General features: G+C 36.7%; 1 protein-coding gene across 1 annotated transcript; it reads left to right on the forward strand.

Moving 5' to 3' along the window:
* Positions 1-1,840: 1,840 nt before the first annotated feature.
* LOC113315553 lies at positions 1,841-2,569 on the forward strand. Its single transcript, XM_026563818.1, has one exon. It carries the CDS (start codon positions 1,841-1,843, stop codon positions 2,567-2,569), a length of 729 nt encoding a protein of 242 aa, XP_026419603.1.
* Positions 2,570-18,349: the final 15,780 nt, after the last annotated feature.

Below are 18,349 nucleotides of genomic sequence, written 5' to 3' on the forward strand. Positions count from 1 at the left end.
ACTTCCCTTGACTTATGTTAACTAATCGCCTGTCTACTAAGGAATGAGCTTGGACTATTATGGACCGGTCTGAGAGTTCACACTAAATTAATTAAAAAGGGCAATTTTGGAACTAAAATAAATATATGTATAAGGGGTGTTTCACTTTACTTCCAAATATCCACCCAAAAAATAAATAGTAGTCCCCCTCCAAAATGGAGTAGTGCCCAAAAAATCATTCTATGTTAGACTGAAAGCAACACCTGATGAAGAGAAACGAAGAGAAAGTAAAGGGAGGCCGGTTTTGGGGGTTCGGTTGGAGATTTGGAGGCGGCTACTGGGAACAGAAAAGGAGCAGTCGTGAAGCGAGAACGGAAGAACAAGAGATTGAAGGGAAAGGAGACGATTCGGTGACAAAGGTTTACTCTTTCCTCTAATTTTCTTGTAATTTTTTTTATGGGTTTTAAGAAACCCGTCGCTATGTTCTAATCCTTTTGTAACTCGGGTTTTATGGAGAAAACTACTTCTAGCATTAAGACCATTTAAATCGATATTTTGGTATTAGGCTATGTGGATTGAATTTCGAAATCCATTTTGAATTTAACGGGTTTTGTAATCTTATTTGTAATAGTATTTGATAATCCATGCTTAGGTTAAATCATTTGATGGGTTATACTTAGACGATGCAAATAATAATCGCAAATATATAAATACATAATCTCGATAACTTGCTTGCCATTATAATTTGATAGGCCATGCTTGGGTGATTTTGATGGGTTATACTTAGGAGATGCGGGTTTATTATCGAAAGTTATGCTAATAATAGGTGTTGAAATTGAACAAACATATAGACACATATTTGGAATTCGAATTCTTTGCGGTACTCAAATAGAAATAGTAGTGGAATCCATTGACCCTGGTTACTGACACTCTCTCTTATAATTTCCATTTTAGTTTAGTTTATTTTATTATTTCATTATCAATTATAAAAATCCCAAAAACATCATTGTTGGTTAGTCGGTTAGAGATATTGGTTACGTATTTTCCACCGCTCCTCGTGGGAACGACCTGTACTTGCATTTGTCTACTAGTTAGACACTGTGCTATTGCGGTTTATATATATAAGGTTTTCCTAAATCCTATCACGTAGCAATAACAAATTATGAGAATACTCAATTAGAGCTTTATTAGAATGAAAAATCACTCTACATAGTATTGTTACCTTCCTCAAAGATAAATTGCGCTACAACTTTGAAGCAACACTACGGTGATATGTTCTCCCCTTTCGTCAATACTTACTTCTTTTGCATAATAGGTACAACCTGTAGTTCATAATCCACCCCCTCTTACATAATGCTCCGAAAAGCCATATGTTGTAGCGAAAAACATGGATCATAATGAATTAAGCAAAAGAGTTATCAAGACTATAGAACACATATCAGATTTTATTAAGATGATTTCACCAAGTAAAATTAGCGTCTTCGTCAAGGAGATATATAAGTATAAGCATCTCCTAAAATTTCACAGCCGCACTCCCCACAAAGATATAACAATTACACACAAGTTTAAATTGAACTCTCCACCATTTGATGTCATTCCCGAGAGAACAACATTAAAAAAATTCTTGCCATTTACGAACAAAGTAGTACAAAGTGCTATGAGAGAGAGAGAGTCTGTGAATCTGTTTAAAGGCGATCAACTCGGTTTCAAATCGGCTTTCAACTCGTTCATTAATTTCTCAATCTTCATCGGTTCTGGTAAGAGTTTAATAAATTCTGGTGTTTTCAGATGAATTTTCAGGTGTTTTCAATGATTGGTGATAATGAAAATTATGATTAGTAGTCTTTAATTGAATAAGATGATGGAATCTAAATCTTGTTCTGGTTCGAAAGAAAATATTTCTGCAAATAATTTTAGTGAATCTCCAAAGATTTTTTATGATCTTCCTGAGTGTGGTACACATGGAACTTCTCCTTCGCTTTTTATTCCTGATGATATAATGGATGATTCGATTGATGAATGGAAATTTAGTTTAATTGGTAGATTGGATCTTGTAACATTAAAATTTAAGATTGCAGAATCAACTCTTAAAAGGCAGTGGAAATTAAAGGGTTATGTCCAGCTTATTCCTCTGGGTAAAGGATATTTCATCATCAAATTAGATATTGAAGAGGATAAAATGTATATTCTGGCTGGAAATTGGATTGTAGAAGAACAAAATCTCTCTTTTAAGAATTGGGAGCCAAATTTTAATCCTGCAGCACAGAAATCTACTTCAGCATATGTTTGGGTAAATTTTCCTGGTCTTAGTATTGAGTACTGGAAGGAGAAGATAATTATGCAAATGGGTAAGGCTATGGGTAAACCAATTAAGGTTGATGAAACAACACTGAAGAAGGAAGCGGGTTTCTATGCAAGTGTTTTTGTTGAGATTGATCTAACTAAGGCGATTCCAAGTAAAATTTGGTTTGAATCTAAATATGGTGGGTTTTATCAAGCAATCCAAATTCCTAATTTACCTAAATTTTGTAACCATTGCCAAACAATAGGTCATTATGTTGCAGAATGTAGAAATAGGAGAAAGGAATAGATGCAATTTGTAGAAGTTATTGAACCAAAGAAATCCAAGCAGATTCGGAAGAAGGTTGAATCAAAGAAAAAGCAAACTCCATTTAAATCTGGTTTTGATATTTGTTTCAGTACTCCTTCAAAGTTTAGTGTGATGGAACAAATAAATGAACACTTATTAGATAGTGATGAGGAAGTTGATGCAATAATACCTCCTGTTTCATCAAATGAAGCATCTACAAGTACATCTACAATAAATTCAGGTAAATTTCAGTTATTGCAAGATATGACTGAAGATATTTTCAATTCACATGTTGATTTCCCAGTATTAAATGTGGAACAAACACTTAAGTCAGCTTCAGGGGCACCTTCAATAAATGAAGTGATTCACATTGTTCCATCAGTAGAAAAAGAAGTTGTTCATGTTGAAGTTCCAAAGATAAAACAGAAAGCTACTAAACACATCAACATCATTAAAACAAGAAATCAATTGTCAGGTTTAGTGAATAAGGAGTTGCAAATTGGGAAACTGAGAGGGAGTAATTCTTCTCAACATCAATCAAATCAATGAAGATTATTTTCTGGAATCTCAGAGGCCTTAGGAGAACAAAGGCCAAAGAGAAACTTAGAAGTTTAGTTAATAATTTTTTTCCTTCTTTAGTGATCATAGCTGAACCAAAAGTTCAATATTCTGAGGATTTTTGCAAGAAATTAAGACTCAATGGAATGCACTATGAAGCTATCCATAATTCAACTGAATCAAGAAAGGGTAATATTTGGATATTATGGAGTTCTTCTATTCAGAGGCCCTCCATTTTTTCCATTACAGATCAGTCAATAACTGTTGAGGTTGGTGGTGCACTTATTACTGGAATTCATGCAAATTCATTAACATCTAATAGAAGAGAATTATGGTGTGAGATGGAAGATATCAACTCTTTTAATAAACCATGGCTTGCAATTGGAGATTTTAATTCTGTCCTTAGAGAGGAAGAAAAAAAAAGAGGTTTAAGACCATTGAGAATATCAATGATGGAGTTTAGTAATTGTTTACATAGTTGTGGATTAATACATGCTCCTCATTCTGGTTTGGAGTTTTCTTGGTGCAACAATAGAGCTGGAAAAAAAAGGATAGTATGCAACTTAGACAGAGCTGTTTATAATGATAAATGGCTTGATTTATATCCTAGTTGGTATTACAAAGTAGGAGCAAGAGGGGTATCTGATCATAGTACCTTGTATGGAGGAAATTCTTCCATTCCTAAACCAACTAATGTACCATTCAGAGCTCTCAAGGTGTGGAAAGATCATTCTGGCTTTTTACCACTTATTAAAGAATCTTGGAGTAAGACAGTAAAAGGTAATCCTATCTATATTTTTATGTGCAAAGTTAAGAGATTTAAAATTGATATAAAAGAATGGAATTGGTCAACTTTTGGGGATGTGAATAAAAAGCTAAGTTTAGCAGAAAAGGAGGTAATGAATACTTCTATTGCTTCTGATCAAGAACCAGATAATATTTTTCTCTTAAACAAGCTTGTGACAGCAAGAGGCAAGTTGGAAGTTTTAGTAAAACAACAAAAGGAAATTATTCAGCAAAAATCTAGAGTTATGTGGCTAAAAGATGGAGCATCTAATACTAAGTTCTTCCATGTTAATATGAAAATAAGACAAGCTCAGAATATGATTGTGGAATTAGAAGATGATGAATGAAATATTATTACTTCTCAAAGAGATATAGTTGCTAATCTTGTGAAATATTTTGAAGATAAATTTAAATTTCAAGCTGTGGATATAAACCATCAATTTTTGGATGCCATTCCAAAGGTGGTAGAGGTTGAAGATAATAAAATGCTGGAAGAAATTCCATCAGAAGAAGAAATTAAAAAAGCTGTTTTTGATCTCAACCCAGAAAGTGCACCAGGACCAGATGGTTTTGCTGGGTGGCTTTGTAGGTTTGCTTGGGAAATTATTGGAAATGATCTCATAAATGCAATTCAATGCAATACAATACTGTTGGAGAAGAGGTTTCATTCCAGATGGGCTTAATGTTAATTTCCTCAAGCTGATACCTAAAGTTAATAATGCTAAGGGAGCAAAACAATTTAGGCCAATTGGCTTAATGAACTTTAGCTTCAAAATATTTACAAAAATTTGGTCTACAAGATTGGGAGGTATAATTCATAAGATGATTTCACCTCAATAAGGAGCTTTCTTAAAAGGCAGAACAATACAAGAACAAATTGCATTAGCTTCTGAAATGGTTAATGAGTTGGATATTAAAAGAAGAGGAGGTAATTTTGGTTTAAAGATAGATATTACTCAAGCTTATGACTCACTGAGATGGGACTTTCTCTTCCAAGTTATGAGCAAATTTGGTATGTCTGACTCAGTCATCCATTGGCTTCAAATATGCTTAACTCGGCAAGAATATCTGTATTGATAAATGGTGGGCCAGAAGGATACTTTCAAGTGAAAAGAGGATTGAGACAGGGTGATCCATTATCTCCTCTACTATTTGTTTTGGCTGAAGATGCTCTCAGTAGAAACATCACAAAGAAAATCCAAGAAGGAGCTCTGAAAGAAATGGTAAATAGGAAAGGTATTAAACCATCTCACATTCTTTTTGCGGATGATGTGTTTTTGTTATGTAATGGGGATACGAGGAATGTTAAAAAGTTAATGGGAATTCTTAAAGACTATCAATGTACTTCAGTTCAAATGATAAGCATGGAAAAAAGTAAGTGTTTTATTGGTGGTACAAGTGATATAAGAAAAAACCAAATTTCAGAAGATTGTGGGATCCCTTTGGCAGAGTTCCCAGATAAATATTTGGGAGTTCAATTATTTTCAGGAAGTGTTAAATCACATCATGTGTGGAATGGTGTTGAGATGATGCAGGATAGGCTAGCAAGATGGAAGGGGAAACTACTTTCTTTTCAGGAAAGGCTAATTCTGGTGAAGTTTTTCTTCAGCAGTTTACCAATATACAGTATGTCTGTTTATAGATGGCCAAAAAGAGTAATAAAAGAATATGAGAGGATCATTAGGAATTTCTTATGGACTGGTGATCCCTCTCATAGAAAACAAGTTACTTTAAAATGGGATAAAGTTTGCTCACCCTTGAGTGAAGGTGGACTTGGAATTAGAAGATTGGAAGTGGTCAATAAAGCTCTTTTAATGAAGCTATTTTGGAATATTCAACATGGAATAGAGGAAATGACTAAATTTTTTCAAGCTAAATTCCAGAATAAAGAGGGGGAATGGATTAAATACTTCAAGAAATCAACTATATGGTAAGGAATAAAAGGGGTAATAACAGAAGTACATGAAGGTACTAGATGTCTTGTTGGAAATGGCGAAACAATATCTGTGTGGAAAGATAAGTGGATTCAAGATCAAACATTGGGAGAAAGTTTTCAGAACCATTCTTTTATCCACCAATATCCAAACATGAAGGTTGCAGATCTTATTCTTGAGGGTGAATGGGTAGTTCCAAGTGAGATGTTGGGGATGATTGAAATAAGTGAACTGCCTGTTATTACTGGAGATGAAGACAGAAGAATTTGGTCACACACAATCTCAGGTGTCTTTACTGTAGCATCTGCTGTAGAAGAAATAAGGGAGAAATTTCCAAAGCTGCAATGGACTTCTTAGGTATGGCATCCATCTGTTCATCCAAATGTCTCAAGTAATATATGAAAGTTAGCCAGAAATATATGTGTTACTGATGAAAACCTCAAAAAAAGAAAGGTTCAACTTGCTTCAAGATGTTGTTTCTGTAAAAAGAATGAAGAAAATAAAGAACATATCCTTTGGTTCTGTAATTTCAGTGAGATAATCTGGAAATGGTTAGGAAATATGTTTAATTTCATCAATCCAAGATCATTTGATGATATGCTGAAGATGGCAAAGAACAGAAGCCCAACCATCAAGGAAGTTTGGAGGGTCTCATCTTTCATTACAATGAGAGAATTATTGCTAGAAATAAATGCATATATGAAGAAGAAAGAATTTCCTTGGAGATTATAAAGAAGAAATTTACATTGGAATATGAAGTTAGGATGAAAGCACCAATGTGGAATGCATCTTATGACTTGCAAGTGCTAAAAAATCTTGGACTGAAATGCAGAAAAGTTAAAAGTATGAGTGTCAAAGAAGTTTTTTTCCATCTTCCTCCTGCAAACAAGATACTACTGTGTTGTGATGGTGCTTCAAAAGGCAACCCTGGAATTCCAGGTTATGGTTTCATTGGTAGATCAAGCACTTGAGAGTTTTTAGTTGCAGTTTCAGGTGGTTTGGGCATTTCAACTAATTTTTATGCTGAAATACTAGCACTCTTAAATGCAGGAGAATGGGGTGTTAGTAAAAAGCACAAAGAAGTTCTTTTCAGAACAGATTCATCAGCTGCAATCTTAGATTTTTAAAGCAACAAAATCCCTTGGTTTGCTTCTAAAAGATGGGAGAAGATATGTGCTAACCTTACATCTTGGTGCTTCATTCATAGTTACAGGGAGGTTAACTTTTCTGCAGATGGACTAGCAAATAAAGGAACTAATCTATCAAGAGGTGAAAGAAGAGTCTTTGAGACAAGACCTGAATTTCTAACTACACTGGAGTTACCAAACATATCCTATTACAGATTTTGCTGAAAGCCAACCTGTTCTGGCATATTTTATATATATACTATTTCTTTTTGTAATTTCCATTTCAGTTCCTTTGTGTAATAACTTTTGTAACAATTTTTTATATCAATTTAATTATTTGTTAAGCAAAAAACAAAAAAAACGAACAAAATAGATTTGAATCGCCAATAATTTTCTCTCTTTTCGCTATTTACGTACAAAGAAGGTGAAAATAACGATATTAATATTAGAGACACTAAGACACAATATTTTGATGAGAAAATAATCATCTACAAAAATTATTCTCTAGGTCACTTACAAACAAAGAGGAAATTTATATGATATGACTCAACATAAGATTTATATCTTCTGTATCCATGTACGAACGTCGAGAGTCAATTCTTGAACTTATGCCCTGGTCGTTAGGCAATCAAGGTGGAAAGCCGATTACTAGATACCATCTTACGCAGTCTTAAGAAAAAGTGTAATCATGAGAGATCAATACTATAATTCTCAAAATAGTTTACTCCTCTTTTAGTCGGTGACGAACACAAAGAATTAAGAGATTAACTTATGAGAACATATTACCAGAAATTTGATAACAAAGAATTTTTTTTTACAAAATAAGCAATATAATCCATAAATATTAGGTATTGCTAGGGATGTCAACCGACACTTAACGTAACAAATAATGGCTCTACCGCTACCGTTGCCATTAAAATTAGCGGTTAACCGATATCCGTTAAGTGCCGACGGAATTATGAAATTCAAAACCATTACCGTTACGTTGGACTTATCGGATAACGAATAATTTTCCGGTACCATCCGATATGTCACAGGATAAACACAAAACAGGTTAAAACACATAACAATTATAAAGAACAACTTCTAAATCCAAGAAAACAAGTTCTAAATCCATGCCACAAAAAAAAAACATACGATGTTCATGTTCAAAACCAAATTACATGTTCAGAATCTTCAGATGTTCTAGCAAAAGAAAAAACCATGTTTTTGCAAAAGAAAAGACAAAGGATTAAAGGAACTCCATCTCCATTTGTTGCAGCAACTGCAAATGCATTCCTCCATCTCCAGATTCTCCACTGCCAACTGCATCTGCAAATGCATTCCTCCTTACTCCTTAGTCCTCAACTTCTGCATTTTGAAAGGAAAATCAAAAGTGTTAGACAGTGAAGAAACTTAAGCTTCAATGTCAGTGCAATAATCCAATAAATATAAAAGCAAGTAAAAGATTAAGATGTAAGGAAACTTACCAGTAACACAACTATCACTGTCATTGAGAGTGAGATCTGGCAGCCAATCACCCAAACAAAGCAAAGCTTTAACAAGATCTGAAGCTAATGAACTCCTGTGAGATGTGAGAACCCTGCCACCAATACTAAACATAGATTCTGATGCTACACTTGTCACTGGAACTTCCAATACATCTCTTGCAATCCTTGAGAGGTGGGTACTCAGGAGGATGATTCTTCCACCAACTTAAGATATCAGACCTCATTTCTTCAGTGGTTGTGCCTTTAGGAAGAACTGGTTCTGCTAAGTATGTCTCTAATTCTGACTTCTCAATCTCAAACATATTGTTTTCCATAATAAAATCATCGTAACCAAATTCGTATGATGTTGTTGTACCTGCAGAGATCTCAAATCCAGCTAAATGCATTCCAGTATCAAAATAATCTGGAGCTGTAGTGTTGGTTTCATAAGCACAGAAAAGAGCATTGAGTTCAAGCTCAAATTTGTTATAGTGAGTTTTATAGTTTTCCACACCATATACTCTCTTCATAACAAACTCCACCCATTTAGCCTTGTACCTAGGATCTAAAACAACCCCAATGCCCATCAAAGTGTTACTTTCTTTCCAATAGGCATTAAGTTTCATCCTCATATTCTTGGCCATGTCTCTGATATACTCATGCTCACTTGATTCCCAGATCTTAATGCATCTATTAACTTCTTGCACCCCATTATAATACAAATTTGCTGGGATTATGAAATGACATCAAACAATTCCAAACATTCACATATGTGTACTCGTTGTTGCCACTCCTTAGCAGTTGGTAGTATCTTGAAGTCATTATCCAAATCAGCTAGCCTAACAAAAGCTTGTCTCAGAAAAATTGCATCCTTTAGCATATTAAAGGTGGATTTCCACCTGGTATCCACATCTAAACCCACATACCTTGAAGCAGGAAGCTTAACTTGGGCAATAGCACATTCAAATCTCTCTTTTCTAGCCTGACTTGCTTTGACATATTTTACACACTCTCTAACTGCATCTATAAATGGAGCAGCCACTCTCATTCCACACCCTACAATCAAGTGCAATACATGATTACTACACCTCATTTGGAACATATCCCCATTAAGAACTAAACAATCTTTGCTATCAAGCCATTTCTTCAGATTTTCCATCATAACATTGTTGGAGCTAGCATTTTCAGCAGCTACAGCAAAAAGCTTAGTGTCTATGTTCCAATCTAGACATACTGATTGCACTACAGATGCTAGAACTTCTCCAGAATGTGGTGATGGCACTAAAGTATATACTAGTGTTTTCTTAATCAGTTTCCACTCATCATCTATGTAATGCATTGTCACACAACAATAACCATCCTTTGTATGCTTACATGACCACATATCTATTGTTAAACTACACTTAGATGTAATTGTCTCAAATTGTTCTTGTAATTGCAGTTTGAACTCAGTTTTTAGTTTCATGATATCTTCCCTAACTGTATTCCTAGTGTAAAGCTTAGCAGCAAGATTTAAAGACTTCACAAACTCAACAAAATATGGATGCTCAACTATAGTGATTGGATAACCATGATTAACAATCATCTTGACAACAAGTATCCTAGTAAACTTAGTTTGTGCATTACCTGTTTTGATTGTAGTAATCTTTCTTTGTCCTTTCTTGTTCGCAGGCTTTTCTTTGCAGGTTTTAGCATGGTAAAGCAATTTGTTGGTTCCTTGGTTACTGGGTGCAGTCAATCTCCTATGACAATGTTTGCATTCAGCTATAAGTATCCCAATCTCCTTACCTTTTACGATCTTCTTTTCAATTAACCTTTCAAATCATTCCATGCATCAGACCTTACTGCACGTAGTTTCTTCTTTTCTTCAGCTATAATTGGATCTTCTTCTACTTCTATTTCTGCTACTGCTTCTTCTGTTTGAGGCGCAACAACAGAAGGTGTTGAATGAATTCCTGAACCTTGAACTTGGTTTGATACAGAAGGTAATTGAGATGCAACTGAAAGTGAGGGATTGCTTCTGCTTGATGAACCAACATAATTGGATGCTCCTCTTTCGCTTTGGGACATGATTAATTTCACGAATCTCAATCTGTTCTGAAAAGTGAAAACCCTGATTTCAGAAACCCTAAATTGAAAATTTAGTTTTTAGGATTGAAGAAGATAACCCTAGTATTTATATAGAGAAGATGATGATTTGTATAGAGAAGATGATGATTTTGCTCGAATTGGAAGGAAGGACTCTGAAGGAGACGACGGTTGAGTTTTCTCTCGTTTGTGTCGACTGAAGCTGAAGAACAGAAGAAGTGATTCTCTCTCGAACTCGAAGGATATTAACCTAGGTATAGGAATTTACACGTGTTAGTCACACGTTAGAGGATAACGGAAATAAGGCTAACAGAAATAGCCCAACCAGTACCGTTATGGTAGGATAAAATTAACCGCTACATTATCGGTTACGGCTAACGGATATAACAGAACTAAACCTAACGGAAACCGGGTAATCGGATTCGGCTAACGGATAACACATATCCATTGACATGCCTAGGTATTGCCAGTTATCTTCCAAAATAAAATAAAATAAAATAAACTTTACACCTATACAAGATGATATTGTTCGAAACAGCTAGTGTAATCACATAATATGCTACCTCGGACTCTAGTTATCCTCCTTAAACAATAAGAATAAATCCTTACAAGAAGTTACTTAATAACTCATCAAATCACTCACGAGAGATTGAGTGGAGAATTACCTCTCATTATTAAATAACTCATTGATGATTGGACCATTCAGTTCTTCAAGGTCCTCAAAGATGTCAGTTAACTCACTAAGTTTTTCCTTAAGATCTCTCAAGGTGTTTTTCCACATATTAAGCTTTTGTTCATAGTAATTTACCTCCTTTAGAGAGTGGTTGATATTGATATTCATATAATTCCTCCTGGTACGAAGTCCTCCACTGTAGCTCGAAAATCATTGTCGCGATGAAAGGTTGATAATAAACATGGAGATGTAGGGGCTTAGGCATCTTCTGATGATTTCTCCTTCTTGACTCGATCTTGATGACTTGATACTTTCACAAAAAAAACCATTGATAGTTTCTATTGGAGCCGTAATTCTAAACCTTCTTACAAAGAGATTGTATGATATATATATATATATATATATATATATATACAGGGGAGAGTCCTCAAGATGAGTATTTCATGAAAATAAAAAAACTGGTCTTTGTAAACATTCCATATAGGAGTTCGTGAACCACTACGACATGGGTTGGAGAACCAAACCATTAGTGATACTTTGACATCAAGACTAGTACAAATGCTGACAGTCTTACCTTGATATTGGATCGTACTGATTGTTAAATGTGTCTATCCATAAAAAGAGAAACTTTCTCAGATAACTTATACTGAGTATAAATATCAACGTTATGTTAAGATGATTGATCTTAGCGCATAGCTAATTAACTAACAATTCCCTTATATCTTGTTCTCATCTCTTCCTTAGGAGTCAGATAGGCAAGGAGATTTCAAAATTAAGAGCACAAGAGTTGTTCATACCCACATCAAGTCATTACATTTGGACTATATATTAGGAGATGTGATAGCACCTAGACAGGTAGACTAATATATGGTGCGAAGAGGATAGTGAAGGTTGAAATAATTATCATGCACATGGTTTGTTAAGACTTGTAGTTTAATTTCTTGGAGAGATATCTCAACAAAAGAACTAAACCTTTAGCTACCATCCTTTATATATAGAGAGTTTCATAAATAGATTCCATACAACAATCAGGAAAAAAAAATTGCACATAAGAATAAAGCAGTAAAAACACTTGAGCAACCTTGTTATAAAAAAACGTAGTTTTCATGATGAAGTTTTGTGCAATCCTCATATTCCCGAGTTAATATTTTTGAGGTTGCACACATTACTATATTGAAGTAGTGATGGTGAAAAGGCGAGGGTACCCAAATATACCTCAAGCTAAAACTTTTCCTACCTATCAGTCCTTTCTCCGAAAGTGATTGTCTATGGACTGAGTCGAGACAATACAACTAATGGGTTCACACTTTGTGTGATCGTCTATGGATACGAGATCGAGACAATACAACAACGATAAGAGGTTCGGACTTATCCAAACACAATAGGATTACTATCAAGTAAAATAGGAATTAACGTTTGTGTAATTTAATTTAAATTATAATAACAAATAATTATAATTGGGAAAAATAAAAGTAAATGACATAGCAAGATTTTGTTAACGAGGAAACCGCAAATACAGAAAAACCGCGGGACCTTGTCCAGAGTTGAATACTCTCAGGATTAAGCCGCTATAAAAAATCAAATAGTTGAAACCAAGAAACTAAACCTATAGTTCACCTAGTTCCGTCTGTATCCCACGCCTCCAACTTATGAATAAGTCACATACTTGGAACAACTCCTTTGGTTCGTGTTCCAAACAGTAAAGGAACAAAAAATCTGTTTGGTAGCAACTCTCTTCAACCAAGTGATGTGAGTTCGACAAAGGCTCTTCTGTTTATCTCAATAAACTCCTTCGTCAGGTTCTTAGATCTATCTTATTCTCAACTACCAAAGGTAATTGTTAAGATTTTGCAATCAATACTTTTAATCGCAAAGAATTGTATTAGTGTCGATCTACACAACTAATCAATCTAATCTACCACAAGGATAAACCGATTATAGTTGGATCCTCTATACTGAAACAAGTGTTGTGCACACCAAAGATTATGAACCCCAAATCAGAAATCTTCAATGTCTTCTTTTTCTTCAAATCTTCTTAGATCTTCAATAAACGTCTGCACACAACAACTTGAATCTCTTGTGGTCAATCACCCATAGAACGGAGTCTGTTAACAATGGATTATCACAAGACGTCTTTAGATCTACAAACAGTCTAAAGATCCCTGTCGAAACTTCGATCTAGTTTGAGTGAATCTTATATCAGAAGAAAAGATTCTCAAGCATAAACAAACTAGGTGCAATCAAATTTCAACGACCGTTAGTCAATTAAATCAATCAAAAACACAAGATAAACCGCAATTATCTATTTTCCCACCAACGGTACTAATAGAGCTTCTCAATCCCAAAGAAGACCTTAAACTGAGCGGCCGTAAGAGATTTATCCTAATTAGGTTACTTGATGAGTGCTAAAAAGTGCATATTTCTATATATTTTTCTTGGCATTTAACTCATCTTTTGTGCATTAATTCTACATTTTATCCCATATTCTGTATTTTCTTTGTTTTCAAGAATAAATATTTTTATTAATTAATTTTGCATTTTTAGGTTGTAAATAAAGTTTGGATGAATTGCGGAGCGAAAAGAGAAGAAAAGTAATGAAAAGTCGGGAGGAATTACACAAGGAAGCCGCGAAGAATGTCGTGCACAAGACCAAAAGACTAGAAGTGGGCTTGAAGAGGAAGAATTGTTCTTAAAGAAGATATGGGCTTGGCATACCCAAGGCCCAAAACCCTTACTCAAACACATTTCCACTATCCAAGCCCGTCTCGGATTTCAGCCGTCAGATCGAAGCATTTCAGCATCCTACGGTCGCTCCATCATCGCACATCAAACTCCGAAGACCCCGCTTTACATAGCAACTCCCATCTCCATCTTGGGTCGTCCGTTTTGCTACATCCCTTCATCCGACGGTCGCTCCACGCTTACCTCCATATCGCCGTTGGATCCACCTACCATCTTCCCATCCATCGCTCCTTGTCACAGATCATCAAACCTCGCTGAACCCGCCTAACACCCAAGTATCGAACACCTATACCCATCGCCAAACACACCCTTCTCCTAAAACCATCGAATCCATCTTCTTCCCCTCTCCGTCTGCAGAACTCGTACGCCATCACCACCACCTGCTCCTTCTGCCACCACCACATCCACCACCAAAGCCATCATGGCTCCTACCAACTAAACCCATCCCCTATATCACGTCCTATATCCCTCTCAGCGACTAATTTCACCCATTTTCACACCTCTAATCCCTAGCTGTGGAGTTGGTGAAATAAGTTGATGAGATGGATGTAATTGAAGCATGGGAAGGAGCAGAGGACGTTGAGGAAGCATGGGTCGAGACTATTGGGAAGAAATCAGAGCTGTTAGGTGAGTAATTTCGATTCCTATTTCTCAACAGGAAACCCTAATTTTACAAATTGGGGATTCTTAGGAATTGATGATTACAACTAGAAATAGAGGCATGGGTGAGTGTTATTGAGTAGATTCAGTGACATTAGGTAGGATTATTTTGATTTAATTTTGATTTTCACCAAACCCTAATTTTGTAATTTGGGGGAAAACCCAAATTGGGTCTGGGTATAAATAGAGAGTGAGGTGTGTGTATGGAGGGGTATGCCTGGATTAGCCAGTGTGTCACCCAAGAGAACTGGAATAGCCAGTGTCTCAAGGGTTAGTGTTTAATTTGCAACTATCTTTATGTTTATTCCATTACTCTTATTCAGTTTCAATTCAGTTGCTGTTTTTGTGTTTCAATTCAGTTCATGTTTTTTTTTATGTCTTCTGTGTTTGTTTATGTTCAGTTCAATGCTCTGTTTAGTAATTGTTTTGTTGTTGTTGCTGTTATGTGAGCTCTCATGTGTATTTGTATAGCTAGGCTGAGATGATGCCTTAAGTCACTGTTAGAGGTGGAATGTTAGGTTATAATTCTTGTAAATTGAGCTAATTGAGAAATCGAGGAATTTAGTGCTCATTAGCAAGCTTCTTCTCCTTCCATTCCATTTATGTATGCCCTGGAACATAGGCAGGCTTGAACCTTCACCTAGCTCCATTAGGGACAGGGATTTAACATAGAATTACACCATCTGGCTAGGTCACAAGGTGGATTCATAACCTAGTTGTGATGTTTACTGTTTTGTGTGAATGTTAGGCTAAAGCCTTTGAAGCATTGGATTGATTGAGCAGTGGGGAGAAACTAGTGCTCACTAGTGACTGTGAGCAAACTGGTTCTCTCCCCACTCTAGTTGTATGCCTAGGCTTCCAACTTTGCCTTTCATTTTTTGATCTTGTTCTTTCTTCACTCTTGGCCTTTCATAACTGTTTTGTGCCCTGTTCTTCCTTTGCCTTTGGCCCTTGGCCATTGCCTTTCTTTTGTCACTGTCACTGCCACACCATCACTGCCTTTGGCCATTGGCCACTGTTTTTCTTCATTTTCCACTGTCCATTTTCCTATATCAATTTTCACTGTTCTTGGCTTAGTGCCACCATTACTTCACTGCCATCTCTTTTTTCTCCTTGCCTTGCTACTCAGCTGCCTTGGCCACTGCCCTGCAACCCTGCTGCTGCTGCTGCTTTCCTTCCTCTTGCTACTGTTGCTGCTACTTCTCCTGTTGGCTCCCAGCTCCTGTTGCCTTCACTTCTCCAGCCTTGCTGTGCTCCTGCCAGGCCCAGCCTTGTTTGCTGCTACTGCTCCAAACCCAGTTCAATACAGCCCAGGTTCAAACCATACCCTAAGCCCAGTCTACTGTGGACTTAACCAAAGCCCAGGTGAAAGGCTAAAAGCCCAGTTCATTCTTAGGGAATAATGTCAAAACCCAAACTCAATTAAAAGCCCAGTGCACTTCAAGGGCCAAGCCTAGTGCACTTCAAGACCAACTGAGCCCAAGCTCAGTTCACTTCATTATCAAACAAGCCTATAATCCAAAGGTACCCTAAGCCCAAAGCCCAAAAGGCTTCATAGTTAACCAACAACAAATTAGAGCCCAAAATAGCTAGAGAACTCCAAACACACCCAGTCTCTGTGGATCGACTCGTACTTGCACGAGCTACAACTGACGACCGTGCACTTGCAGGTATCATTTCTGTGACTCTTTTAGAGAGCCACCAAGTTTTTGGCGCCGCTGCCGGGGACTGGTGCTTTGTTTTCTCTAGTAGTTTTATTAGCTATTTTTGCATTTCACTGCATAGCATTTGCATCTGCATCTGCTTCACTTCATTTGCTGTTGGACCTGCTGTTCTGAACCTGTTTTTCCTCTGCTGGGACGCCACCAAGGAAAAGAACCAAATCCCAACTGGGTTTTTGCAACAATATCAGAGCAGCTGGGCTGTGCTAAAAAGGTAACCCATTTAAGAGAACCCGAATTGTGGGCTTCCAATTTTTAATTGTGGGCTTGTAATATTAAAGCCAATTTTTGGGCTTTTTATTTTCTGTTGGGTTTGTAATTAATTTTTGTGGGCTTGTTTGTTTAATTTGTGGGCTTGTTTAAATTCTTTCATTGGACTTGTATTTTGGACTCTGGGTTTAAACCCAGCTGAGCTTGTAACCGATTGTGGGTTTGTTTCCAATCAAGAGTGGACCTCGAAACCAAAGTTTTAAAACAAACGTCGGGCCTTAACCAACTGGGCCAAATTAAACTTTCAAAATTAGAACTTAGTGTTTCGTGGGCCGCAGTCTTCCTCCCATTCCATTAGAGGACCAACAGTGGGCTTGCTCCCAATTTCAAAAACCAAAAATTTCTCCCATAAAAACCAAAGTTTTCCAAATGTTTCCCTAAAAAACCAAAATTTTTCTTTTTCCCATCAAAGCCAAATGTCTCCCGACAAAACCAAATTTTTCCCAAAAAGTCCAATCTCATTAAAAACCAAATTTTCTTGTAGATAATGTGTTAGTTAAAATTCCTTTTGTATATATTTTGTGCTCATCCATTGTGACTCCGAATATGTTGGAGTTTTGCCTTGGATAACGGAGTTTTAATTCTGCTTTCGCCGAAATCGGGTATTCTCTCTCCTTTTACTCTACTCAGCATGTCCCTTTCCATATGTTGCATTCTAATTCTTTCCATATTTTTAAACATTGAGGACAATGTTTAGTTTAGGTTTGGGGGTATTTGATGAGTGCCAAATATTGTATATATTTATCCCTTTTTGTTGGCATTTAACTCATCTTTTGTGCAGTAATTCTACATTTTATCCCATATTCTGTATTTTCATTGTTTTCAAGAATAAATATTTTTCTTACTTAATTTTGCATTTTTAGGTAATAAATAAAGTCTGGATGACTTGCGGAGCGGAGAAGAGCTGAAGAGTGGTGAAAAGCCGGAAGAAATTACGCAAGGAAGCCGCAAAGAATGGAGCGCACGTCCAAAAAGCTAGGAATGGGCTCAAGAAGGAAGAATTGTTCTTAAAGAAGATATGGGCTTGGCATACCCAAGGCCCAAAACCTTTACCCAAACCCATTTTCTATATCCATAACCGCCTCCATTCTCAGCCGTTAGATGGGACTACATCGAAATCCTACGGTCGCTCCTTCGTAGAGCATCAAAATCTGAAGTCTCTGCAAAACACCACAGCGCTTAAATTCCAAGCCTTCAGATTAGATTGTAGTTGAATCCAACGATCGCTCCTATGCCTGTGCATCAAATCCCGATGATTCCGCTCAGCACTACAACACCTAACCTAAACTCGCACCGTAGACTTCGTTGTATTTTACATCCTACGGTCGCTACAAGCTGCTTCTTTCTTAGCCGTCCGATCCACCTACCATCTCCATATCCAGCGGCTTCAGCTCGCGGTACACCCATCTTGATACACCCACCTAACACACTAATACTCGAACCCTATGACCTAGCCAAACAGCTCCCTACCCTAACCCATATCGACCTCCACCTTCTTCTTCCTCTCCCCCGACCAAACCAGACCTGCAACACCACCTTCTCCCTGCCGCGCCACCAAACGCCCTGCCACAACCACCTCGAGCTCACACACTGCCACCCTATCATCCTACACGCGATTGATAGCTTCCCCCATCCTTCTAGCCCTTTATCCCATCAACTTATTACCTAACCTAAACCCTAGGTTATGGGTTGATGGATTAACGTGTGCTAGAGAGAAATTGAAGGCATGGAGAGGTAGATGAGGACAAATAG

This window comes from Papaver somniferum, chromosome 10 (genome assembly GCF_003573695.1).
Source record: "Papaver somniferum cultivar HN1 chromosome 10, ASM357369v1, whole genome shotgun sequence".
NCBI lineage: Eukaryota > Viridiplantae > Streptophyta > Magnoliopsida > Ranunculales > Papaveraceae > Papaver > Papaver somniferum.

What these genes read in the sequence shown, in the direction of transcription:
- LOC113315553 (XM_026563818.1), top strand. Translation starts at nt 1,841, where the DNA reads ATGGAATCTAAATCTTGTTCTGGTTCGAAAGAAAATATTTCTGCAAAT.